This window comes from Montipora foliosa, chromosome 3, assembly GCF_036669935.1.
Source record: "Montipora foliosa isolate CH-2021 chromosome 3, ASM3666993v2, whole genome shotgun sequence".
Taxonomy (NCBI): Eukaryota; Metazoa; Cnidaria; class Anthozoa; order Scleractinia; family Acroporidae; genus Montipora; species Montipora foliosa.
Genome location: NC_090871.1, coordinates 50,926,332 through 50,954,175, shown reverse-complemented (window position 1 = coordinate 50,954,175; position 27,844 = coordinate 50,926,332). Strand labels below are relative to the sequence as shown.

At 41.8% G+C, this 27,844-nt stretch overlaps 1 protein-coding gene across 1 annotated transcript; it reads left to right on the top strand.

Moving 5' to 3' along the window:
• Nucleotides 1-14: 14 nt before the first annotated feature.
• LOC137997601 (nonsense-mediated mRNA decay factor SMG8-like) lies at nucleotides 15-27,844 on the top strand. Its single transcript, XM_068843678.1, has 19 exons — nucleotides 15-107; nucleotides 203-311; nucleotides 1,181-1,231; nucleotides 3,320-3,442; nucleotides 3,923-4,006; nucleotides 4,600-4,667; nucleotides 4,926-5,040; nucleotides 9,400-9,429; nucleotides 9,606-9,656; nucleotides 10,380-10,468; nucleotides 12,084-12,211; nucleotides 13,994-14,193; nucleotides 15,066-15,199; nucleotides 16,950-17,037; nucleotides 19,163-19,252; nucleotides 22,651-22,716; nucleotides 23,261-23,428; nucleotides 24,770-25,854; nucleotides 26,840-27,844. Exons 1-19 carry the CDS (start codon nucleotides 40-42, stop codon nucleotides 27,282-27,284), a joined length of 3,192 nt encoding a protein of 1,063 aa, XP_068699779.1. The 5' UTR covers nucleotides 15-39; the 3' UTR covers nucleotides 27,285-27,844.

Below are 27,844 nucleotides of genomic sequence, written 5' to 3'. Positions count from 1 at the left end.
CTACAAAGTTGCGAGGCTTCCAAGCTGTAAAGAAACAACATGGCGGACAGCGGTGCAAAACGAGCAAGTGTGGAGTTTTTCCAATATTTGATAAATTCCACTGAAAGGTAACTTAACATGACAGAGGTTCTGCTTCAGAATGAATTTATGTTTTTTTGTTGTTGCTAAAATCAATAATGTGGAGTCTTTTTTTCTTTACTAGCTGTGTGGACGATAAAGTGTGCGTGGTGGGAATCTTTGGGAAAGACAACATTGGGTTCAAGTCGAAGGCTGTACATTTGAATGGCACCATTGGAAAAGAGGTTTTTAAGGTTCGTAGAGTTCGTAGCTTTTAAGATCTTTGATGCTAAGTGGTTTATTTTGGGGCAAATAAAAACTGACTTCTCAAGAACTGAATCTCTTTTTCAGAGACATTAATTTTTATTACGGTGTAATAAGGAATTCCTTTCGAAAGTACATCTTTCAAATTTACGGCTTTTTGTACAACTGTACACGTAACAGTTGGGTTTTATCGTTTTGTTCATTATGGACTCTATTATTACCCTGAAGTCTTCGTGAATCCTCTGTTCGTTAAAGGTCTTATACCTTCCTTGGGTTTTCCAGTTTTTAGGTTACGGTAGTTGGTTAAGATAATACATGTAAGTCAGGGTCGGTACATTTCGCTGACCCCCAGTCCATGGACTACCCAAATGGACATACCCTAAAAATACTATTTTGAATGAGTACTGTTGATCTATTTGTAAGCAGCATCTCAAATAGTGCTTACTTAAGCCTCAACACCCATTTTAAACAGCATTGTTCAACAGTATTTAAGTCTAAGCACCCATTTTAAAAAGGTTAGCTTTCAATTATTGTTGTGATGGCCGATTACTTCATGTAAGCTAACCTTTTTAAAATGGGTGCTTAAACTTAAATACTGTTGAACAATATAATGCTGTTTAAAATGGGAGTTGAGGCTTAATTAAGCACTATTTGAGATGCTGCTTACACATAGATCAACAGTACTCATTCGAAATAGCATTTTTAGGGTAGTCCATTTGGGTAGTCCATGGACTGGGGGTCAGCGAAATGTACCAGCCCTGTAAGTCACTTTATTTAACGTCGACGGTGCGTCCTTTGTTGTTACTATTGCCATGGGTCGTAATTTTCAATTTTATTTGTATTTTATTTGTTTTGGCAGATCGATTTTCTTGACAGTATGTTTAAAAAGAAAGACGTGCACGATTTTTCGGTAAGTACACTCGTGTCAAACAAAAACTTGGCTTTAGTTTTAGGTCTGTTACATGCAATTTGCTTTTCATTACATTACTGTTTTTTGTAGCTGTTATGGTTCAATATATATTTGGTTCATAACTTTTTTAAAAACAAGTAAATAATTTTGATTTGTCCTTTGTTTCAGATAATAATAATAATAATAATAATAATAATAATAATAATAATAATAATAATAATAATAATAATAATAGTAATAATAATAATAATAATAATAAAGTTGATATTAGTCAAAGGAAAATTTAAACTGGTTTGAAAAATTTTCAACCAAGAAAAAACTTTAACCACAACATTGGCATTTAAACTTAGAATGAAATTACAATGTAAGTTTGACTCCAGGGCCCGGTTGTTGGAAAGCCGATTAACTTAATCCAGGATTAGCGTAAGCTTTTGCTTCATGTTTTCAACTTCTGGGTGAACGTTTCTGTTGCTTCTTCTTGTTTTTCAACATTGACTTCTTCTAATGTGAAGTTTTGCCGAGTATCAGCGTTGGACAGCATTTAGGAGTAGAGAAATAAACTCCTTGGTTAATTTTTAATCTCGGATTAGCGTTAATCAGCTTTTGAACAACCGGGCCCAGATGATTTTTTTTTCGTGCATGCTAAGCCTTAATTATAACTTTTGATTTCTCTCGAACCTCGATTATCCGGACTCGTTGAGACTAGATGAAATAGTCCGGATAATCGAGTGTCGTGACGTAGTGTAGCTCGTTTGCAGAACGAGCTAATAGAGCGTGAAATTTCACTTAGCAACAAAGCAGCTCTAAGCCAATCAAAACTCATTCAAAAGTTCTGCATTAGTTACGACTTGTGTGAGCGCTACCTTATTTTGCTTTTTGAAGGCGAAACAAACTTGCCTTTACCTCACTTTTCAACACTGTATTTGTAAAAAAGAATATGGCTATGGATCTTGATCATGACTAATGAATGTTCATGAAAAAATTGGGTCCAGAGAAAAAGTCCGGATAATGGAGAAATCCGGATAATCGAGGTCCGGATAGTCAAGGTTCGACTGGAATCAGTGTCAGAATTCTACATGTACGTAACATCTGAAACTCATTTTTCATCAAGTTTTTCTTTTTAAACAAAAGAGGGTGCATGTGCAGTGGTTGCGATAAGTACTGTACTGATAGCTGATCTGATGAAAAGCGTTGGCTTACTTTGCTTGTGATAAGTTGGCTACTTTTTCTCCTAAACTGAAGTAAATGTTACAAAAGCTTATTTCAGATCTAATGTTATTTAAATTCATCTGGACCATGTCATCATGAAGTTGTCTAAATGCGGTCATTGATTTTGCATTTGAAATTAGGCATTGGTGGCATGCCAACCAACACCCCTTGAAAAAGAGGTGTTAGCCCCCTTGTTGATCGATATGAACCTCTTGCTAACCAAGAGCGAGGGCCATGTATACTGGGTAATATTTGCCCAAGGTTGTGGCAGTACGGAAAGAGCACAGCGAGGACCGTACAAAAACGACCTTGGGCCGATATTTCCCAGTGCGGTCCCGAGCAAGTGAGTTTAGTAAGTTGTTTATTGTATGGCATCATTTCTTTGAGTGATCAGACACTTGGTCAATGTTTGTAATCTTCGTCTTCCCTCAGCAAACTTTGAAAGGTAACCTTTACATGTAAAACTAAATTCCGCTTGCTATATAATTGCACTGTTGCGTTGAAAAAATTAAATTCCGCTTTTTGAAAACCTTTTGTGTTTTGATCAATTTGAATTTCCCAGAAGAGAGAAAAAATACAGAAATGGACGGTTTCCGTGGTAATAGTCCGTGTTGCGAAATCTTGACCAAAATCCAGCCAATCAGAGTTTTCCCTTTAGCCTGAGAATTGCTTGCGATATAATAAATTTCGTTATTCCTTCCACTCAAACCAGCTGACAACTTCCAATTTTATTGAAACCCCTGCATGTGGGCAAGTATTTGGCTTTGCTTCTTGTTGTTGTTAGGAATGTCATCCTCTCCCATCCACTTCTTTTTATTTAATTTATTTTTCTTTTAACTACTGTATTTCAAACAGTTCCTGTTTATTCTCCACTTCCAGTGTGATATTGATGTATACCATGATGTTGAACAGAGAATAATATATTTGCACCTTGTATCTGTTTATGATGTATCAAGAATGTTGCAACTTTGCAAACAAGCACCACACGATGTGCAGAATGCAGTAAGTTCGTTGTCTTTAGATATCATCGTTGAAGCTTCTCGGTTATCCAAAATCAATGAATTTAAGGAAATTTAACTGTCAGTGAAGAAAGTTAGCTTAAGAAAAAAAGAGTTCTCCAGGAGTTCTTTGGGATTCAAACGACTTCAGGCATGACCTTCCAATTAACTCTGGCTTTTAAAAAAATTGTGGCCACTAAGGTCATTAAACTTGAACTTCTGGGTTCTGACTGCACAGGAATCAAACCTACGTACCTACACTGTATGTGATTATGAATTAATGCTTCTGATTTGTTCAATGATATTGGGCAATTGTTGCATGTAACTTAAGAGTATTTATTACACACCTTCACACTTTTTACTAACAGTCAGCTACCGTAGTTATAGCCCTTCCTCTTTTTGCCATCATTTCCCCCCATAGGTTCCTGTCAATGATTAAAAAGATGGTTGACTGTTATCAACATGTATTTGTTGTCTTTATAAGGAATCACATCAGTACTGGATGTCCCATGAATTCTATTATGCCTGTGCGCTTATGTTCCTGTTTTCTGTTTCTCACATTATTGTTGTAAGTAATTGTACATTCTTCATAATAATTATTAATATTATTGCTAACAGCTGTGAATTCACTTCGTCTGCTACAGGACTGTACATTTACATCCTGCAATTTGTTCTATGTAAGCAATATAGTAAGTTAGTGTGCTTGCTTTTTTGAAAATGTAGGGAAATTGAAGATACATTGTGCTATTCCAGTGTCCCTCTGAGTGAAATTGATCATGATGATGATGATGAAAATGATGAGGATAACAATGACAATAAAATATGTTAATTTGTTCCATGAGCATTGTTTCCCTCAGCTAATACCGGGTAGTAATGAAGGGCAAAAAAAGGAGACTGTGGGCCTTACTGTGTGATATACATGTACATGTACAATTCATGTATCTGTACTGGAAGCTATCACCTTTTCAAGACTTCGATTGATTTTGTGCAATAATTGAAAAAAAAAAGGTACATGTAGCCTTGCATTCCGATTTTATAGTGTTAGTATTTGTTTATCACAAAGATGTTAACTCTTATGTCTGTGCTAGTACTGCTGTTGATGGTAACTTCCCCTATCTCATTTTTAGTTTTTATTTTTTGAATGGAATGTCTTTGTTACAGGTCTTACACCCCTCTCAATCCTTTGATCTGAGTTACATCAGACTCTTTCATACTTTGGCTTCAACTAGGTATGAATGCACATGGTTTTCTTTTAAATATCCGATGGGTGTTAGTTTAAAGTGGGAAGAGGTAGCACCAGAGACGTAGCAAGGACAGATTTTGTTTCATCCGATTTTCTCTGTTCATCACTGAACATTTTTTCGGTTCATCTTGTGTGATTCTCGCTGTGCATTCGATTTTTTTTGGTTTCATCCGTTTTCTCTGCTGAACTTGACTTTAATAACCAACTACCAGTATATTATTTTATTTTATTTATTTAATTGTAGACATCAGTTGCTACCACAGATTTCTCAGTTGCTCTCTGGTGTTGATGGCATTCCAGATATTTGGAGGCAGACAGGGCGACCTTGCATTCCCAGACTTGTATGCTCTTTAAAGCAGGTAGAATCCATGTTAATTTTGTAATAAATTACTATACGTTTTGTAACAAAACAAACAAACAAACAAGCAAAAACAAACACATATGTCTACATGTAAAATCAACTCACGTTACCTCTCTAATCTGTTTGAGCAAGCATAATTGCCAGTATTATCATTAGAGTTATTTTATTAGTGCTCACCTTTCATTGGGTGGCCGTGACAGTAAAATCGTTTTAAATGTCTTTGGTTTTGAGTTGGTTTTATTCTGGCTTGATGGGCGATTCGATATGAATTTTTAGAAACTGCAAAAATTTCCTCGTGCCATTAAAGCATGCTTGGTAGTGCAGTTCTTCAATGTTATGCTTAACTTAATCAGTTAATAAAGCTTTACAACAACGTTGTAAAATGTAGTTAATGGAGTGTGGCTTGTAAGAGCTATTCGTTATTTCGTAAACATTACACAACGCAAACGAGACATGAATAGACAATTTGAACTGAATTCCTTGTCCTTGTCTTTGTCTTTGATTCTGTCTGCTTATAGTTATATCTTTCATCTGGATTGGCGAAAAGCAACAACTGTTCCCATTCATGTCGCGTTGAGCGCTACACAAGTTGTTTGTATTAGATGGTACATGTACGTTAGTCACCATTGGTTTAGTCCTAGACATTAGTCCTAGACATTAGTCTCAGTATAAAAGGTCTAGTAAAGTCCAAAGTATCACTCTCTGAGCTCTTTAGTTTATTGTTAGGAGTACCTTTACCGTTTGCGAATTTTATTATGACTTGTCCGCGTGGCAGTTCGAAAGCTACATGTACTGGCCCTCGCCATCGTCGTCGGGAAAATCTCACTTCCCTGTCGACGCAAGTTCTTCGCCTTCGTCTTCAGGCCCTCAATCTTTCCCATAACTGGCAACGAAGCCGAACTGATTTCCCACTTGAAAGCAGCCGTAGAACAACCTCGCCCAACCAAGCAGCCACCGCCCGGTCGGGTAAAGAAATCCACGCCAAAAAAACCTTCCCGTTCTGATCGCGACACTAGGGAATTTAAGATCTACGACGGCGACGGTCGACGAAAACGTCACCTCAAAATATAACTTGGCTCTATCATAAGTCTGTCGCGATTATTCAGTCTCGTTCACGTCCTACAATGCTGGCGAAGTATCCTAAAAATTAATTGGTACGAGCGGTTTCAAAGTTAAAATAGAGAATAAAGGATTCTCTCTTGCGAGGTTAACTATCAATAGAGTTATTTCAGTAGAGTTATTACTTAGAGTTAGAGTTACGACTTCCAAAATCCTGAATTCCAGATTTTGGAAGTCCAAAATCTTAGAATTCCAAAATCTTGAATTCAGGATTTTGGCAGTCCAAAATCCTGAATACTTTAATTAATTTTCTTCGATATGGTACACATGTCGGCTACACTGGTCCTCACAAACCCTGGGTATCCTGCAATCTGAATCTGGTATGGAGGCCAGGTTTCCCGCGGACAAACTCCAACGCACAAGGGGCCTAATCCATTCTTTTACCTATCGCCGCTCCGTGGGGCTGGTGGAGCTTCAATCCCTTATCGGTACCTTACAGTTTGCTTGCAAGGCGGTAGTACCTGGGAGAACGTTTTTACAGCGCATGATTAACTTGACTCGGGGAGCACTCAACCGTTTTCACCACATCCGGTTGAACTTTGTAAACACTACAGTTACCCCTTCTCCTGATCAAGAACTGTACACTGGCGCCTCTGGCTCCGTTGGTTTTGGGGGCTATTTCCATGGGCAATGGTTCCAAGGTAGGTGGCCTCCTCATATGCCGTCAAATAGGGCTCGGGGTATAAGCATTGAATGGCAGGAACGTTTCCCCATAGTGGTGGTATGTGCAGCCTGGTCCCCTCATTTCTAAGGGAAACGCATTCAATTTTGGTACGATAACTCTGTTGTGGCCATTACTAATTTGGGCCATTCAAAGGCACCGCGCATCATGCGCATCACGGGCCTTCTTAGGTTCCTTATTCTGATATCCATGAAACATAATTTCTTCGTTCGAGCACGTCACGTTCCTGGGGTTTCTAACGAAATTGCTGGCGCCCTTTCGCGCTTTCAGGATGCCCGTTTCCGGTCAGCGGGTCCCAAGGCCGAGAAAACCCCTTGCAACATCCGACCCTCTAAGGGATGAAGTCCAAACTTACGCAAGGTGGTGACTAGCGTGGACTACAAACTGTACGTATAGCTCTGGAGAAAAACGTTTCCTCCAAATTTTCCTTATGAATCGACTTATGTCAAACGACGAGGACATACTCGCAGCTTCTGAGGGGACGCTTATTTATTTTGCCTCGTACCTCAATAGAACAGTCATGCATAGTGCGATAAAACTGTATCTCTCTGCGGTTCGTAATTTACACATTTCCTGTGGCCACGGCGATCCTTTTCAGGGAAAACTTCTCTTGCGAAAGGTGCTACGGGGCATCCTTCGTTGCCAGGGCAAGTCTCGTATCCTTCGCCAACCCGTCACACCCATTGTGTTAGCAGCAATCCAACCAATTCTTCGTACCTGGTTAGGGGAGCGGGACTTCAATATGATATGGTCTGCCTTCACCTTAGCCTTCTTTGCCTTCCTCCGTTGCAGCAAATTTACTTATAACGGGATCTCCCAGTTTCGCCCCCGGTTTGACCTGTCTGCCGACTGTGTATGATTTCATCCGAGTCAGGCTTGCCCGCAGCAAATGTCCGTTCTCCTTAAAGCTTCTAAGACGGACACTTAGCGTCAGGGCCACACACTGGTTATTGCGTGCTCCCCTTCACCGATTTGCGCAGTTACTGCTATGCGTAATTATTTTTTGGCCGCCCGCCCGCGCGGGCCACTTTTCTATTTCCACTCAGGTCGTTTGCTTACTAGGTCCGCCGTTGTTAATCTTCTTAGGGATACGGCAACGTTTTACTGTCAGCTGCGCCGCGTATGGCTGTCGTTTCGTTACCATAGTTAGTTACTGGTTAGTTTGCGCTTGGGGGGATACATGCTTCTCACGTATCAGTGGCGGTTAAGGTTGCAGCGACTTCCCCAAGCTTTGGTGTTTTTGATGCTATGCCATTTTACGCTCTCTATCTGCCTTTATTCTTGTCCGATCCAGCACATGCCGGCGGAGTCGGCTCGTAGTGCTTGGGAGATAAGGAGGCTTGACCTATTTTTACCGCCTACACTCATTCCATTATAGCCCGATGATGACCGGAGGTTTAGCTTGTAGTGCCGTGGAGAGTTAGGCTTGTATATCATTATTTAGCTTTTACCGGCCTACAACTTGTCCGATCCCGCGCGGTTTGCCTCGTGCGTCGGGGAGTTCAGGCTTTTAGTCACGCTACGGAAGTCGTCTGTCACGCCGATCGTGGAGCGGTGTTCTCCCCCTTTTACGCCAACATTGTCTCTTAAAAATACCCGCGGCAAATGCGACATTAATTAAATTAATAAAGCTTTACAACAGCGTTGTAAAACGTATTTAATGAGCGTGACTCGTTAGAGCTATCCTATATATCTCACGTTATTTCGTAAACATTACGCAACGCAAACGAGACATGAATGGACTCCTATATTCTAACAATTCGAGCTGAGTTCCTTTATCCTTGTCTTTAATGCTGTCTGCTTACAGTTATATCCTTCTAATCATCTGGTTTGGCGAAAAGCACCAACTATCCAAATTCATGTCCCGTTGAGCGCTACACAAGTTGTTTGTATTAGATGGTACGTTAGTCACCATTGGTTTAGTCCTATACATTAGTCTCAGTATAAAAGGTCTAGTTAAGTCCAAAGTATCATTCTGTGAGCTCTTTAGTTTACTGGAAGGAGTACCTTTACCGTTTACGAATTTTATTCCCACCCTCCCTACCTTCGGAGGTTTTATTGAGGTCAACTTTAATAAATTTGGGTTCACCTCTCAGTGCACGCTTCGGGTAAGTCTCGCAGCGACTTCCCCAAGCTTCGGTGCTTTTCATGCTATGCCATTTTATGCTCTCTATCTACCTTTTTCTTGTCCGATCCAGCACGTGCCGGCGAGCTTGACCTGTTTTTACCGCCTACACTCTTTCCATTATAGCACGATGCTGGCCGGAGGTTTAGCTCGTAGCGCCGTGAAGGGTTAGGCTTTTATATCATTATTTGGCGTTTACCGGTCTACAGCTTGACCGATCTAGCGCGGTTCGCCTCGTGCGTCGGGGAGATAAGTTGAGGCTTTTAGTCACGCTACGGAAGCCGTCTGTCACGCCGATCGTGGAGCGGTGTTCCCTCCTTTTACGCCAACTTTGTCTCTTGCGTTTTGGAATTGTAGTGTGTCTCAAATATAAATACCCGCGGGAACTGCGACATTAATCATGTAATTATTTTGTTTTTTCTTTAATTTAGCGTGTGCCTTTTATGAACCCATCGCAAATGGTAAGTTTTTTAAAAAAATTATTATTATGCTGCAGATGATTTGGTCTTATTACTTGTGATACTTACAGTCTGTATTGGGTACACTTCAATAAAAAGCCGCTCGTTACTGGGGAGTAAAGGAAGGCAACTATAGCTGCCAGATACAGAATGTTGTCAGATTCATTTTTTTCTCTTAGTCTGGTAAGAATCAAGATACATATGCAAGCAAGACAAAAGGCAAACAACAAGTAAGTGAGGAATAGAATGGGATGAAATGAAGAAGCATGATACAAGATAAGCAATGTAGTGAAATAGCAATCCTCTGCATTACCATGCGAAGACATTAAACTACAAGCAGTCCCTCCTTTAGTTGGTCGAGCACTAGGCTAGGAGGAGACAAGCAAGAGAAAAAAAAAAAGGGGGGGGAACTTTATTTAGGCGTCTAGTCTTCAAGCGTGGGAGCACTAATTGGGGACACTGGTAACTGCGATCAACAAATTAACGCAAATCAAATCAAATGTTTGTTTTTGATGGGAGGGAAATACCTGAGTACCCAGACAAAAAACCTCTCAGTGCAGAGTAGAGAACCAACAAAATTAATTCAACCCACATATGACGTCGAGCCTGGGAATCGAACCCGGGCAACATTGGTGGGAGGCAGGTGCTCTCACCACCACGTCAGCCCTGCACCCAAATAGCTGCGCGAAATCTGGATTCCTCCTCGAATTCAGATTTTGCCTGCCCATTTTTTTCTCGTGCCTGTGTTTTCCTCGCGCTTGACTAACAAAGCGGTGAAAGAGGGACTGGGCGTAGTCTAGTGAAAACATAATGTAACCTTACTGATTGGTTGGGAAAGTATCAGTGCAAGTTTTGTTGGCCAATCACAACCTTGGCCTTGTGAAGCAAAAGTAAAGTAACAATGGAACCATTTGATTTTGCTGTTTAACGGCTTCGTTGTCTGTGTTCCTTAGACCACCACCCCACAGAAAAAGCTTCAACATGCTATAGAAGACCAGTTGTACAGTATCATGAAAAAGGCAAGACTTCTTGGAAGCCTCAGGTGAGCTAAAGAAAAGAAAACTCTCCAGCTTTGAATTGATTGTGAAGTGCTCAATAGGTAATATGGATCTATGTAAAACACGATGTGCACTTTGAATTATTTAGAGAGGAGTGCTCAACCTTTTTCAGCTTTCTAAACTTACGGCCATTTAATTAAAGCACAGAGGACAGACCACAACACTGGGAACTCTATGCCCTACACTTTCACTTTGCGAATAGTGTTACATCCCACAGGGTTATGGATATTAAAGGCTTGTGAGATACATGTAGATCGTGGATTCGGGGATCGTACGTTTCGTTGTCCTTATCCGAGAGGACTACTGTATAGAGTCTAACCATTTGCAAATGTCATTACAACTTTAGGCAACACTTTCTGCTCAGTTATTTAAAGACCCTGAGTGTAATGGTCCGGCTGCAGTTTTGAATCTCAACTGCAACGGTTCAAAAATGTAGTACTGACTGTGTTGTGATGTACATTGTATTATAGTGGCTTCCATCAAGTTATTTTTCACTACTGTCAATCAGCATACAGAACCGCTTAATTGATCACACACAGCATGGTTATGGGCTTATTTCGATGCATTTTAATTTGTGGTTTTGTGTTATTAAAGCCTGGTTCACATGTACGGCGCAAATGCAAAGGCAAATGCAATTGTAAACGCAAGGTAAAATAAAATAATAATAAGAAGCAAATACACAGGCTCGATCTTTTTAAGGGATATTTTTGCAATTTTTGGCACTTAAAAAGGTTACCTAGCAATAATTTCGGATGAGCAAAGGGTTCGGTTGGAAGTTCTTAGAAGGTAACTAGTTTCAAAGGGCCAAATTTGAGCCTTAATTCATATAGGCTAGCGGTTTTTTTGCGTATATTTCAAGATGGCTGCTCATTCTCTACCAAAATCACGCGGACGTTCTTGATTATAACTGAACTGCGCATGTCTACAAGAGAAGTTACCAGGGCCCAAAAATTTTGGCACGGTATTTTTGATACGATAAAAAATTAATGGTGTAGTGTAATCAAAGTTTGCCGAGCTCTTTTTAGGCACCCGTGCCAATTTCACACGAGCCGTGCCGAAAATTTTTTGTAGTGTAAACCGGGCTTTAGACAGTCTTTATACATTACAAGGAGCCTAGAAATGTCTCTCAAAGGCTTTTGGCTTAATTTACTCGTTGAGTGCCCTTGACAGTTTCATTCTCGTCCACTATCTTGGAAAAAAAGACTTGAACTGCGCCTGCGTGTCTTATCTCCATGCTTTTGCATCGGAGGTGTGAACTTCGTTTGCTTTTGCATTTGCGTCGTTTGTGTGAACCAGACTTGATGGTCTGCGAACCGTCTCTATGTAATAAAATGCAATGCATTTTTTGACAAGCATTTTATGTAATGAAATCCGACTCCAGTTTCACGAATTTGAAAATGATGAGTGGGTCATCGAACCGTCATTCTTACCTTCCTGTCGCTGATTTTTATTCTTAACTTCTTGTTGCCCAGAGTTCATGAAGAAATCAGCCTGAACATCGTTAGCTGTGTCATTTATTCATTGGTAATTGCTAGCAGTAATTATTGATTATGAAGTGCGTTTCATGAACTAGAATTGAACTTTTTTGTTTATCACCAGTTCCAGCTCGTTGTTCACAGTCAACTCAAGCCATGCCTTTGTTCACGTGCAGCCTTGTTCAACGGCCTTTGACCCAGTGGCAGTTCTGCTCAACACATTAGCCAAACCAGCTATAAATACGCAATGGGGTAGGGGAAGTTCATAGAGTATTTTCTTTGTCACGTTCAAGTATTGTGGTTGTGGACCGAGACCACTGTACCATCCTATATAGCTCCCTTGAGGTGAACCAAGAATTTAAGAACATACTCAGGCTGAGAAGCAATTAGAACCGCTTTGTCTCTATTTTGCTCATTTTATAAACTGGCGGTACCACATCCATATTATTTCGCAAAAAAAGCCGTTTCGCCAACGTCCATTCCTCCACCATCTTGGATATTCAGTTCGCCCACGCCAAAGAGGCAGTTCGCCAACGGACAAAATTCATGAATACGTTACATGTCTTTCTCGCCAACGATGACAGCTACAGCTGTAACAAGTTCACATTGAAAATACAACAATGATATATCGCCCAGTGGACGCGAGCGATCCGTTACATTCATGGAATATTTGAATACAACTTTTTAGTTTCCGGTAAATCCAATCATATTTTTATTTTAAAGAACGCTTTTTTTCCTGCTAGCAGAGATCTCTTTTCTTTTGCGTTTGCTGTGCCGACGAGTACGGGAAAGAGACCTCTGCCATTGGTCGAGACTCACAGTGTTAAGCATGCGCGGCGGTTGCTTAGCGACCAAATCCTCACGTGATATTTCGTGACGTGTGGGCTCACTTAACAACAGCGGAATTACTGTAAAGAATGCGCGAGATACAGAGGGCTCAAATCACAGTCAGGAAACATATCATAAGGCATGCGGTTTGAGGAGTGCCATCGAAGGTTGTGGACGGCGGTTGGATCAAAGTGAGTTTCGACCCATGGCAGAGGTGTCTTTTCCCGTACTCGTCAGCCCAGCGAACGCAAAAGAAAAGAGACCTCTGTTAGCAGGGAAGAGCGCCTTTTCACTTGACGAGGCCAGGAATCGGCTTATCGTTTCAAACCAACTGCCTGTACAGTTACTTTTGTAAATTCGAATATCTGGGTGACAGCAAATGTCCAGTTCATCTTTCTGTTTCAGTGTTTTCAATTTGAGTGAGTTGACGAACTGGCTTCTTCACGTTGGTGAACTGGACGTTGGCGAATCACTTGTTGCAAAAAAAGGGCTGGGTTTTCCGCTACGAACAGAACTAAACCCAGACAAGTTTGTTTCGGCGGCATATGTTAACTATTTACCTGTCAAATAGCAAAACTTGTGCAATTTTACTGCCATGATTGTGACAACTGAATCCTTTCTGTAATCAAATCAATAAAATTTGTCGTAGTGGAAACACACAAGAGCACTTAGGTTATGCTGTTTTGGTTTTGGTGAGGCTCCTGCACATGGCTAAATAGCCTGACTTCTGGCTGTTGTACACAATTGTGGTCTCATTCACATCGAAGCCCTTCAAGCTAATCCTGCCAAACCGACCACATGCTGGAAAGGATCTTAACGTCCCACAAAGTTAATGAATAAGGGCTGTGAGACGGGACCTCTTCCGAGAAGACTTGAAAGTCTAACAATTTGCAGATGTAGTTACAAAGGCAGCACTTTCTCCTCAGTTATTTAAAGATCCTGAGTGTTGATCCGGCCGCCGGAGTTGAACTCACGACCTCCCGCATGACAGTCCTGTGCTCAACCAACTGAGCCAGCGGTGCGGGGTGTAAACAATGTGGGAAGAATTCTGTACAGCAGTGAGCTCACCACTTGCATGGTTTGAAAGCCGGAGTTTTTGTCTGTAAAAATGAATGGATTTTTCCTCATTTTATAGTCGTCTGTTTGTTGAAGAGTGCCAGTAAGGTCATATACAAGACTAACTTTTCATTTTCAATGTTGTTGCAGTGGAGTCAAGCCCCTTGCTGAAAAACAGTAAGTTCCTCAAAAGAGAACAGGATCTGTCCCCTGGGAGCAGCGAGTCTTTACCATCTGGCAATGGCCAGGTGTTGTTTAAAGATTACCTCAAACAGCAGATCGATCACTTGATGACCGGAGATGCTGGCCGTGACGGTGTGGCCGAGGGACGCCGGGGAACTCATGTGGAGGTCTGTCGTAAATTCAGTTTTGAAAAAATGTTGAATTTTGATGCGTAAAAAAGAAATAAGGTAAGGTGATAGACGTGTTACACTTACGTGGCAGTGGCTCCTCACGCGTTCAAATGCAACTATAGTTGTCCAAAGGTGTAATGCACCCGTGGGAAGAGATAGGCCCGGTTCAATAGTTTGAACAGAACTACAATGTTGGGGGCAAAATCAGGCTGAGCCCCTGCACGGTTTAAAATCATCGCAATTGTTTACAAGGAAAATACTTGCCGCACTTTAAAATTGACAGTAAAAAATAACCCAGGATAAACAGTAGAGTCCGTGTTCTTGGTGCTGACCAAAAGCAAAGCGGACTCGGGGTACGAGAATGGCGTCTTTGCAACTGCTGAAGTTGATCTTTTTCTTAAATCATGCGCAGATCGTTTGCTCAGTCGAGATCATGATAAGAGTGCGGCAGGTTGCGGGTTCGAACAGAAATGAAAGGCCCCGTGTACAAACATGACCTTTAATAATAGGATCCAGCTTGGAGTTGGTGGGGCTAGGGTTTTCATATCTTTGATCTAAATAAGATATTACCTACTGGAAAGAATCGTCTAAATCGGCTTCTCATCGAGGAGACCACGGAAATAACCCGGCATCGATGGCAGTCAAATGCTATTTTGCTTTTGGTAACTCTGTAGTGATATCTGGGTAGTTCCAGTCCTTTTGAAGAACTAAAGGCTAGCGAACGATCCATTTGAAGTTAAAGTTCGTCCGTTTCCTCCACAAGGAACTGGAATGACCCAGGATTCCCCTGGAACTTGGCGAAATAGTGTGTCCATTGAAGGAAGCTTGGGTAAACTTAACATTTTCTTTCCTTCTGTACTTACGCGCAGGTTCCCTCTTGTCGCTTATGGGCGCGTGTGTCTCTGGTGTTGTTCGAGTTTTTCATGACGCCCAAAAGCGACCTGATTGCCCCGCTGACCACTATGGCGTCTCACTTGGACCTCGACATGAAGTTTTCAGAAGCGTAAGTATCACTTACAACGACAAAATTGAAACAGATATGGATCCAGGCAGCATACCGTCCTTCCGGAATATCTGTTTGTCCTGCCAGGGTGACTTAACCATTTTGTTCCGACACAAGTTGCCACGAAATTGCCCAACATACCTTGTACAGACACTTTTGCGACTTTTTGCTGCTACAATCACTTCCGATAGGATCGGTTCCATTTTAAGGCACGGGTATTAAAAGCGGCTTCAATCTTTGCTTCAACATCCGTTCCATTTTTTTAAACAGCGATGTTGAAATCGTTTTCTTCCCCATTTCAACGTGCTGAAACATGTTGAAAAGAGTTTCAACATTGTTGGTTATGCGCATGCGCAAGCGCACTAATCGGTCTCTCAATGACGTATCCACTCCCGTTTTTATATTAACAAGTCCGTATCCATAGTAACAACCGCGGCTGCGGCCTGGGACTGAATACCATCCCTGTCGTGAAGCTTTGTTGATTCAAATGTTGATGATGTGTTGAATACCGTTTGCCCAACCCAGCAGTCAACATCGTACAACAAAATCGAGCAGATGTTGAAGCAAATGTTAAAGCAAATGTTAACGCCGTTTGCCGGGGTCTTTACACAACTCTTCTCGCTATGGCTGCAACGGATTTTAAATGTAGCGTCTTGTAACATTCACTTGCAACTTGTGTCGTAATGGTTTTTTTTGTTTTGTTCTTTCAACTTTAGCGTGACACGTTGTAAGAAATGTTGCCCATTGTAATTCCTGTGGAGCAACTTGACTCGCAACGTGCATTTGCTGCAACACTGAAAATTGCAAAACAAAGTGCTCGAGAAATTTTTCTCAATACTAAACACTGTCTTAAAAATCAGTCGAGACCCGATTTCTTTTTTTTTTTTTAGCGATTCTCCAACATTTTCGTGAAAACTGATAAAAGTTAAAATTGTTTTCAAGTTGTAACTTCTTCAATTTATTTGAGATTGTCCTGTTGCGGTTTTCTCCCACAGCCCGCTGTCAACTGCAGGTTTACAAGAGGGACAAATTTGGACTTAAAATCAGTCGAAAGCCATTTCTTTCTTTTTTTTAGCGAAAAAAGTTAAAATTGTTTTCAAGTTGTAACTTCGTCAATTTATTTGAGATTGTCCTATTGCGGTTTCTCCCACAACCCGCTGTCAACAGTGAACTGCAGTATTACAAGATCTAGAGGGACAACAAGCGGGTTCTTGAGAAAGCTTCAAGAAGATGTGAGCGTCTCAAAAGCTTATTTCGCTGTGGGAAACGGTCGAGATATATTACAATGATTGGACTAGCCTAAGTGTGGTTCAAATAATTACGAAACTCGAGGAGGTTGTCACCCTGTGAGGCCAATGGCGGAGGTGAAAATCTAAGGCCGTTTACACGACAGAAAAATTTGGGTCCGGACCCGTCAAAAAAGCGGTACGGACCCATAACTTTTGTAAAGAAACACTGGAGTTTCTGCAGGGCCATAGGCGCCTATGGCCCTGCAGAAACTCCAGTGTTTCTTTACAAACGTTATGAGTCCGTACCGCTTTTTTGACGGGTCCGGACCCAAATTTTTCTGTCGTGTAAACGGCCTTTCTATTCATACAAAATATTTTATTGACTGTGCGGTGTATTGCGTTTTTGCTGTTCTTCATCGGTCCAATCTAGACTATCTAGAATTACTACGCGACAAATCAGAAACAGTTGAAATGACGCTCGTGACATATGTTTAGACTTATTCGTGTGATCTTTCTTCCAGACGTTGTCGGAAGGCGATTCCTGTAGCAACTAGCGCTTACCTGGAAGGTCTGCCCTCGCATTACACTCAGAATGTGCACCTTAATCAGGTTTGAACCTGTTTCATTAGAGCAAATAGATATCCTAGTTGAAACGGCGGACGTATCTGCGCACGAGATGACAGTCATAAACTGAAGTATACCATTACTGTGACACAGAATCTCATCGAAACGAAAGAAGTATAGGAAAGACATCAATTTAGAAACATGCGTGTTGTGTTTCAAATGAGAACACCACTGGAACAAGCTAAACTTTCGTTTCGGCTCCCGATGTTGTTCTGGTTGTTACAAAATGGAGCCTTAAGTTCGGCTTCGACGAAATAGGTGCCAAAGAACCCCTTGTACACTCGCACAAAATCGTGGAACGGTACCAATATTTGAAGTTCCGAACACCTCCAGAGCTGTACTCAGCAGCCCTTCAACTTCTGGCAGGGGTGCCTAATATACGTTCTGTTTGTTCTGTTTACGCACGAAACGTATACCGTGTCGTGCCCGAAAAACACAGGTATACGGTTTCGAGATTTAGGAGGGCTGTGCCAGATTTTTGTGCCAGTGTAAAGCGGGCTTCAGAGTCTACAATATTGATCTCCCTACCGAAAGCAAACGTGTTTGACGATTCTTACCGCAAAATTTGGGTAGGGTCGTACCTCTTGTTGAACATTGGCTGTATAGTGTCGACTACTTCCTATTGTTTTCTGTGCTAAATCGTTTGTTTTCTTTGTTCGCTCTATTGTTCTTTTGGCCAATCCTGAATCCCGTTCAATGAGGTACGACACAACCCCAAAATTCCGCTTTTTATCTATAGGGAAAGCCCCGTAGTTGTCAAAACTAGCTGCGAGTTCTGCCAAGTTTACGTGGCTTCCACGCCACAGAAAAACCGAAAAAAGCCTTTTTCGATCAGCTTGAAAGAGAGGTTTAGAGGACAAAGACAAAGGAAAGTGGATGATACGGAAATATTTTTCGCATTCATTCCAACCTGTTTCTATTGTTTTTGTCCTCACTGCCTCTCTAACAAGCTGAATATTTGATATTTCGAAAATGGCCTATTCTGGGTAACAATGGTGACATGTGTGCTTTGGATGGTTTGATTAAAATATTTGGGAAAAAAATGATATTTGAGTGCACGTGCGACACGCATTTTAAGACCTATTTCGCGGTACTCTGACGACAACGTGAGCACAGAAATGTGAATCTTCTATTTCCTATTTTTATTCTAAAACCGCGCGTACCCAACAGCTGTTATTAAAGTTGAGCCGACGTTTCAGCGATGTTCGTTCAGAGCGTGCGGAAGCAAGGCTTTCGGATCAAAATTCGATCAGATGCAGAAAAGAGTAAGAGATTTAGCACGCGAAATGCGAAAAAAACAATGAGTTCCTACCCAGAATTTACGTTTTTCTGAGAAGAAGAGATACTACAGTTGTTGAATAGAAGCTGCCCTCGATAGTTTCGCACATTTGGGGTTGTTACTTCGTTTAACACATCCTTATGCTATACAGTGCCTTGCCATACTTTCCACGATAAAATTAGGCCAGACAAACCTCAAATTACTTCAGAAAAAAGCGAAGGAAACAGTTGAGAATCAAGAAAGCACACAGAACATCGATAGGAAATTCTTATTTTGACCAGAAAGCCTCGTGTTCGCGCCTTCTGAAACTAACACTGCTGAGACGTGGGCTCAACTGTAATAACAACCATTTGAGATAGAGTAGTTGCGAAAGACATTACATTATAGTGCAAAGTTATATTAGGAGGGGCGCTTTGGGGCGTTTTGGTCGGCGTCGCCATCGTAAATCTTCTAATTTACATAAATACAAAAGGATGTAAAAGTGGCGGCCGTTTATGGAAGTGGTCTATTGACGAATGATACCGTTTGGCGTTAGAGTGAAATCCGGCAACAACTGACCCTCATAGGAGGCTAAGGGTTGAATTATTAACTGGCAATTTTTTTTTTCGAGTTGCTATTTGTTTCCGCCCGCCAAAGGACATAGTTTTCTTGGTAGTGAAACTAAGCACTAATTAGGGGTATCTGTTAACACAGACATTTTTTAAATCTTTGTTTAAGGCTGAAATACCGTGACTTTGCTCCGTGATTTGTTAACACTAAAAGCAACAGCAAACTGATAAGTGGAATGAAAAGTTCAATTACTTATTCGTTTTCTTTACATTACGTTTGCAGCTCTCCCAAGCTCTGCGCGTGTTTTCTTTGCACGCCCGCGGACCTGCATTCGAACACTATGCTGCCCAGTTCCAAGACGAAAGCAATAAGGTTTGTTTAAGGGTTTGGCTGAGTAGTTCGAAACGATGTGTGTGGTCCGTGGCAACCTCGATGTTCTCATTGGACTGAACCCAGTGCGTAAAGAGCCAGGCAACAAGTATGGGGTCTACATGAGCTCCCATATCTTCTTAAGGTCTTGCCTACCAACCGCACGAGTACATTAGGTTATTTTTAGTTTTTGTATTTGTTGACAAGAGGCCCGTTAATGTCGCAAACGAACGCGCGTGTTCACGTGCAGTACGTATTTGGTCTATTCGTGCGTTATTGTTTGTTCTTTTAATGTCTGGACGTTGTCACGTTTTACTACATGAAAGAGCAAATTGTTTTATTTATTCACACCACACGCGACACTTTCCGTAAATCGTGAATTTTTGTTCCAGTTATTTTCAAAGTTCATTGCTGTCAGTTACTAATGATTGCTACGCTGCTAAAAAGCTTTGAGAAACTAAAGATTTAAGATTCAGTGGTTTTGAATTCGTTGGTTGACACACGCAGTGAAATTCAATAATTCCTTACGCCGCCAAACGGTTAGCATTTGCTAGGTGGCACTCGATTCCCAAGATGTAGTATACCAAACTGTCGTCTGGGCGCCTGCTTGTTCGGGGTTGTGACCCACAGACAAATCGCGACTCTTTTCGGGGCCTTGTGTCCGTTTTCTTTTCAGTGTTGTGCGATTTTAACGATTTTACGCAAAATTAGCAATTTTCGCAAAAATCGTTACCATCGCAAAAATCGCAACTCTTGTGGGGGACTAGTGTTCTCTAGCTTGTCAGTGTTGTGCGATTTTTGCGACTTTTCGCAAAAATCGCGAGCCCTAGTTGGTGATTTGTCTTCTTCTTTGCACCATTTACAATTTTTGCGATTTTCGCAAAATTCGCAATTTTCGCATTTGCGTGCAAACCTGGACATAAGTGCGATTTCCCCGGAATTCCGTGTAGGGTCACATATGGGCTGCCGGTGTTTGCAAGTGCATGTTTCACTGGTAGTAGGTAATTCTTTTTTCCTGTTGGAATTTTTCCTTAGTTGCGAGTAAAACCTGCTGCATGTCTTTGAATGGACTTTATATGAAAGACGTATATTTTGAGTTACGAAAAGAAGCATGCTGAGATTTCAGATTATCGAATCACGTGTTGCCGGTTTCAAGCGCGGTAAAGCACGAGCGTGTAGTTGTGCTTTGGCTTTTGATTGGATGAAAACGTGACGGCTTACTTTCATGCATCGAGCATAGAAATACAAAGCCACTTAATGGAATGAACGTTTGACACTGGTTTTTTTTTTCGCTGGTGGAGAGTAAGGTACGGGTTTCCAGTGACGTGGTAGACAACCTTTAGCAAATTGGGATGAGTGGAATATTCAGCTACATACCTTCATAAATAAGGTTCACTGTGTTAGCAAGGACCAGCTAATGCACTTCGCACTTAGTTAACAATAGGCCCTTTGTATTCATGACCGTGTAACGTGACCTAGTCAATCATAAAAAAAATAGTCGTAGTACAAAATACAGTCAAACCTCCACTTGCGGACACCTCCTGTAAGCGGACACCTCCTGAATGCGGACACCAAACCGGTCCCGGCGATTTCTCCTATAAAACACTACATATTTTACATCCCGTAAGCGTACATCTCTCGTAAGCGGACACGGACACCTATTCGGGGTCCACACGGTCTAAAATATCCTCCTGTAAGCGGACAATAAACAATATCAAGAGAATTTCTAACGAAATGGGTTTGATTTTAATGGTTTAATTGCACACTGTCGCAGACAAAACGTAGTCATTTTGATTACAATTAGCTTTTTTTCATTACAATACATCAAAGTTTTCGTTTTTAAACTTTTCTTCAAGCCAGTCGTGCGAAAATTTGTCTCCTTGAAATTTAAACTCGCACGGCAATTCCATACCCTATCCTGCTCATCTCATGGTTTATCCGCTTTCCCGTAATATGAACCTTTGTCGACTTAGGCGCACGCTTCAGGAACTTCGTAACCCAATCTCAAACATATTCCAATGAAGAAATGGCATCTTATACAAAACCAGCCCTTACTAAGAGAGATCTTTAAAAACCCTCCCCTTGCTAATTTCATATAGAAAAGGGAGGTCTTTAAAAGATGTACTTGTTAGAGCAAAGCTGTGAGGTCTTTGAATTTCCTATCTTGACCAATAAGAGTCGAGTTTGGCCTGTGTACACCTTGAAACAGTCACATTTACAAGTTGTCTTAATAAAGAGCTGTGGTGTATTATATGCCCTCTATTGTACTTTTTTCTCAACCTCTCATAAACGGACACCTCCCGTAAGCGAATACTTAACCTTTGTTCCCGAGAGTTTCCGCTTTCGGGATGTTCGACTCTGAATGCCAGAAATGGAAAGAGCGATATGACATTAGTAAGAAGGTCAATTTTGAGAATACTGACGTTTTAATGCGTGATTTTAGAGCGGTTTGAAAGTTTGAAAAATGTAAAAGAATTCTGTGCTGGATGGCAAAGCCATCGGTAGTTTTCCATATAAATCTCAGTTAAAAATCACTGTAAAATCTCTCACCAAAAGGTCAGTGGCCTCAAAATTGACGTTCGCACTAATAGACCAATTTCGATATATTAAAATTCAATCCTAAACAAAAGACATCATCTCGAGGCTCTGGGGAATAAATATGATGATGCCTTTTGTTTTCGACTGAATTTTAATATATCGAAATTGGTCTATTGTATCACGCTCTTTCCTTTTCTGGCATCTATTTTGTACCACGACCATTTTTTATGATTGACAAGGTCACGTAACAAGGTCATCCAAAGGGCATTTTAAGTGCGAAGATCGCTTCTATCTTTTGTCTCTAAACCGCACTTATCGTATACATTTTTTCAATCATTAGTCCTTTCACGGGAACACCTGCGCTCATCAAATTGACCTGCTCCCAACTGTCTTCATAGCTCTGCACTGGCAGCGCGGAGATCATCGGTTCGATTCCCGTTGATGCCGCCTGCATTTTTTAGGTGTCGTTAAAAGTGCTTTTATTGTCCAGTTAAGTGCGAAGATCACTTGTATCTTTCGTCTATAAACCTCACTTTAAATATACGTTTCTTTCATTCAGGAGCTATGTTCGTATTGTATAGTCTTGACATACTGTGGTTTTATTGTCCAGTTAAGTGCTATAAAAAGATCACTTGTATCTTTCGTCTATAAACCTCACTTTGAATATACGTTTCTTTCATTCAGGAGCTATGTTCTTATTGTATAGTCTTGACATACTGTGGTTCTGGCGAGTAAAACTCTGATGGAGAAAGGCAGTCCCTTTCGAAGTATTGGTTTAAGATAACTCAGCCTTGCTCTTTTTGGTTTTTAACAAAGAAGGTTTTTTTTAGGTTGCTTCAATTAGTTTCTTATGTTTGCTGCAGGTTTGGATGAATGGAAGACAACTTTGCGAAGAAAGAAGTTTAACAGGACGCCATTGTGTATACCCGGTAATTAATATGAATAGGAACCATAATGATAATAGTGCGAGTTTCAATCGAGTGTCGTAAAACCAAAACCCAAGTAGTTACCTTGGCCTATCAAAAAGGGCGGAGACAATCAAGTAAGCCAATCAAAATTCGAATTAATTTCACGTAGCCGACACAAAGCGCGGGAAAATGTGCACGCGCAAGCCACGATTGGGTTTGGTTTCACTTCTGATTGGTTGCAAAAATGGCGCAAGAACTTTGAACCAATCACTGAGTGAAGTAATGCAGAACCAAAGCAATTCGCTAATACTTTCGACAGTACCCGGAGTACCCGGAGAAACCCCTTTCAGAGCAGAGTAGAGAACCACCAAACTCAACCGACATGACACCGAATCTGGGAATCGAACCCGGGCCACATTGGTGGGAGGTGACCACAGCCTTATCCCTCCCCCATAGAAACCATCGTTAAAAGCTATCTTTAATCCATATGGGTCCTACTAAACGAGATGTTTTGTTTGGTATCTAAAATTGTCTTGTCACCTTTACAAATGTCTTTCGCTTCCAGTATCACAGAGTTCCTGCGGACGGAGAGCCGCCCACGGACCCAGTCTCTGAGGAGTCAAAAGATTTGGGAATCATTCCATGTAAGCCTCACTCCAGTCGCATCACGAGTCTCTGTGCCTGTAACTGCGGAAGAATGCAGGATCACCGAGAAGATCCATTTGATCTTAAGGTAGGTGCACCGAGCTTTAATGTTGCTGCATACTTGATTAATTAAAGCTGGTTGGTAGCATTTAAAGTGCCTATAACGCCCAAAAAAAAATTTGGCCGAAAAAAAATCTTTATGTTTCACTGGGCAAGATTCCGCAATTTTTTTTTTTTTTTTTTTTTCATTTCGTTGAAACCTTGTCTTTTTATGAATTTTCATAGTTATTTCGTTTTTCTGCTCGACCGAGCGAAGCGAAGACTGAAGCTAGTGACGTCATTCCAGGATCTCGGTCATTTGCATTAACTTTTCCACGGTTGTAGGACGTTCTACTTCTGTACTCTTATTCCTCTGGCGTTTTGTCTCGGGCTCCGTGTTGCCGAGAATATCGGGACTTTTCAAAAGCATCGTTATTCCGCTAAATAATAAAGACAAACACGGGGATCGTACTTTTGAGCTTGTTGGGAAATATGCTCATCTAAAAGGAGATCTTATCTGGTTAGCCGAGTGTTTCATAAGAAGGACATGTACGAAAGAAACGTGTATCAAACAAGAGGGAATATTCTGAAAAATAATTTTCTCACCTTCCTCTTGCTTCACTCGCATTCAGATGGTTTTACACTCTCTTCTACAGATTGTACAGCCGGAGTATGGACAGTTGGAAAGACGTAAACTCCAACTTTATCTTTTCGCAATCTTCGTTGAAGATTGTCCCGAGTTAGATTTGAAAACTTCACTGTTAAGTCGTTGTCTCGGAAGTCCTTCGAACACACAGCCGAGTATTCTGTGGACTTCCAATCTGCTCGCTTTAGTTGCACAAAGTCAGCCCACTTTTTTCTTCCCTTCTTTTCAGTGGGTTCTCTGTTCCATAGAAAGGTACCCGATGAAGTCCAATAACTTCCTTCTGATTTGGAGTGTTGTTAGACCCGAAAACAACACAGGCATCAGGCAGTTTCGTTGAGCAAGTCGTTAATCACCACGCTCGCAAGAGAAATCCTGGTATGACGTGAGGATTCGTGCTCGACCCAGACCCATTTTGATAGTTTTTTCACTCGGTAATGTTTCAAATGTGGGCGTTTTTTGTCTACTCTGAAAATTAGCAAAAAAAACGAGGTTTCCACCGAATGAAAAAAAAATTGCGGAATCTTGCTCAGTTCGATATAAAGATTTTTTCCGGCCCAAAATTTTTTTGGGGGTTATAGGCACTTTAAAGGTTTTATTCAGATTAATAACAGGCGAAAAGAAACTCAGTCTTTTTTTTTTTTTTGGCATTTGCTTTTTTCTCCTCGTCGTTTAAAACGTAACGTAGATTCATAAATTAAGGTGCCTTTGCAGATGACCATCAAAGAATACTTTGTTTTGTTTTAGGCGGCCAACGTTGACTTTTACCAAATCTTAGAAAAGAAGTGTTGTACTTCCCTGGTTCATTTGTTGTTTCCACTTCATCCCATTTTTTCGTTTGCCACTACATCGAACCAAGATGCAAATGAACCAGCGGGTGATTCCCCCGTCCTGGAAATGACATCAGATACAGGAGACCCGCCAGGAGAAGAGGTCGTATCCGGGGGTGGTATTAGTGATGACCAACAGGCAAACCAGGGGTCCGACGGCGAACAGGTAGCTTCTCCTATTGTTACGACAACTGCGGCCGTTCCCATTCCCAACGCAAGTAAGAGCGGTAGGGCGGCGACTGTTGAGAGCCAGGGACACAGAGCCAGTTCTACGTATGGTTCAAGTGGGTATCAGTCTACTCTCGACATGATGAGCCACGAGGGGCCTGAGTTTAGAAGCATAACTTCCGAATTTAAAAGTGTCGTTTCCCTGGGGATTCCTGGGGAGCTTAGCACGGTAGGCTCTGAAGATGTGTTTTCAGCCACTGATAATGCGCAAGGCAAAGGTTCAGACGATATGTTTTCGCGCCAGCTCACTGAAAAAGAACAGGGCTTTCTTGAAACCATGCTAACCACCGAGTCTCCCGCCGGGTTATATCCTCGTTTTCCTTCGTGGTCCCTTTGTCGTGTTGGAGGATCGGGCGGGTACAATCCCGCAAAGGGCTTGGAACAGCCAGGCTTTTTTCCAAACAGCAACTTTTTGTTGGCTTGGGACATTCCCCTGCTGAACGACAGTCAGTCAGATTTAACAAGTCAATTTGATGTACAAGGGACGCATTTTGGTTCGAAGCAGATGACGGAAGAGGCCTGGCCAACCTTAAATGAACTTCCTTCTGCCAGCGGTACTACTTTATCATCACTTCCTCTTTACCAGGCCCTAACCTATGCTCGCCGCCAGTCGGCAGATTACAAAGGGAATGCACCGCCTTTAGTGTCAAGTTCGAATTCAGGAAAGGGCTCGGCAAGTTCCTCTCGGCAGCGTGGGAGAGCAACGCGCGAGGGAGTTGTACCAACTGTGAGAGCTTACATAGGAGAGGAGTACGAATGCCCACGGGGCCATAGGTAAAGTAAAGTAAAGTAAAGTAAAGTAAAGTAAAGTAGACCTTATTTAACGTCGATAACTCGTAACAGTAACTTTTAATCACTGACAAACCTGAGGTCGACGGTGCGCTCATTTTACTTCCCCCTCTCCATCAGTGTTCCGTTTTACGGGTATTTAAAGCTACTAGCTACACGGAAAGGAAAGAAGTCGAAACAAAGATGCGAGATCCAGGAATCGAACTCAGGACCTCTTGCACCAAGGCCGCGCACTAACCGACTGTGCCATCCTCGCAAAGTATGGTAAAAGTGGTAAGCACGAAACCTTTCATTTACTTTCAATGAAGAAATCGGTTTCCATTTTTTGCAGTTTTAGGAGTAAATAGGAGCGATAAAATGAGACAGAAAAGTTTTCAGTCAACTCAAATTTGTAATTTTCTTCCGCGAATAGCCAATTTTGTTTTAGCGATTTTGTTCGTAGGCTGTGCATGTGGCTCAGCTACATGACAATTTGAAAGCCATCCAGTGGTTCCGGTTAATTTGGCAGAAGATGACTGTAGTTGAGAAGTAAATTGAAGCGCTGTGAACCAAGACATTTTAACTAAACTGAGAACCCTATGGAAGCAGTATGGTTTGAGCGCTGAACATGCAATCCGGGGGTGGGGTTCCTGGGTTCAGTCACTGCACGGACGACCGACTGGCTAAAGTCGTTGTGGGAAGCCTGTTATGGGAGGGGTCGATTAGATGTACACATATGGAGGTAGGAATGTTGGTGGATGGATTTGGTTGGTCGGTCGGTTGATTGATTGATAGATTGTTTTAAGGTCAGTGAGGCGTTGGTGATATCTTTAGGTCTTTCAATCTAGCAATCAAAATAGCGGGTCGAGCTGTAAAATACGGCCGCACTAAATTGACCAGTCATACCGCGAGCGCTATTCGTGGGAGGTAATAAATTGGTTTACTCAATGGTAGACTTAACAAACTTTGCTTCTGTATCATTCTTGTATAGGTTCATTTGCTCAGGCCCCGACAAGATGGTCAAGGCAACAAGCTCCGGACACGTTAAAGAAACAGCTCACAAGCTAGTGACATCGGACATGCCTCTCTACTTCCCGTGCCCCTGTCGGTCGTCCAAACCTCTCATGGCTCAAATGATGCGCGTATTTGTAGTGACGCCTGATTCACCCGTTCTCGTGACACTTAATCCTAGAGTGCAGCCGTCCATCCCGCCGTGTCCCGTGTTTTATCCCGGAATTGCAGCGGGCCTGAGCCTCCCACCCGCTAGTTTCTGCGTACTGAGACTTCCGTATGTTTATGTGGGTGATGACGGGCCCGTTCTTCCGCCTGCTGATTCCCAGCCCCTGTTATCATGCCGGGTGTTAAAGGGCATGTTCTCAGCTATGGGGCATATTCAAGACAACGCCAAGGGTAACGCAGTGGAAGCGAAGCGCTAAAACTTTGATTGCTGTATTGCTTTCGAAATCCACAAGGTGGTCGTATCATAGCTTACCCCTGGATTCAACGACTCCTTCACTGATGACAGAAAGAATTGTCACATCTAAGAGCAGTTTTTCATGTGGCGCTAACACAAGTACTCTAATAGGCGCAAAAAGCGCCTTGGAGTAATCATAATCAGTGGTCCATGTTACGCGGAAAAATGTGCGCGAGCAAATTGGAGTTTTTGTCCCTTCAGATTGGTGGAAAAGTCACGTGAAAATCACGCGGCCGAAATTTAAATGTAGCAAGCCCATCGTCCCTTGGGGATGGGCCGACGGGAAAAAAATTCACGTTGATGAATATCAATCTTAGTTTCCCACTTCTAGAGATAAAAAATTCGTCACAAAGCCAGGCTGCCATGCAGGAGCTCAAACCTCATGAATACCGTAACGCGTTAAGGACGGTGCGTACTGATTCGAAGATATTACTAAACATGCGGGAAAAGTAGATCTTAACAAGTGTTATTGAAATCCAAAGAAGATAATTGCCGTAGAATTTCGATAAGAACACCCTTCCC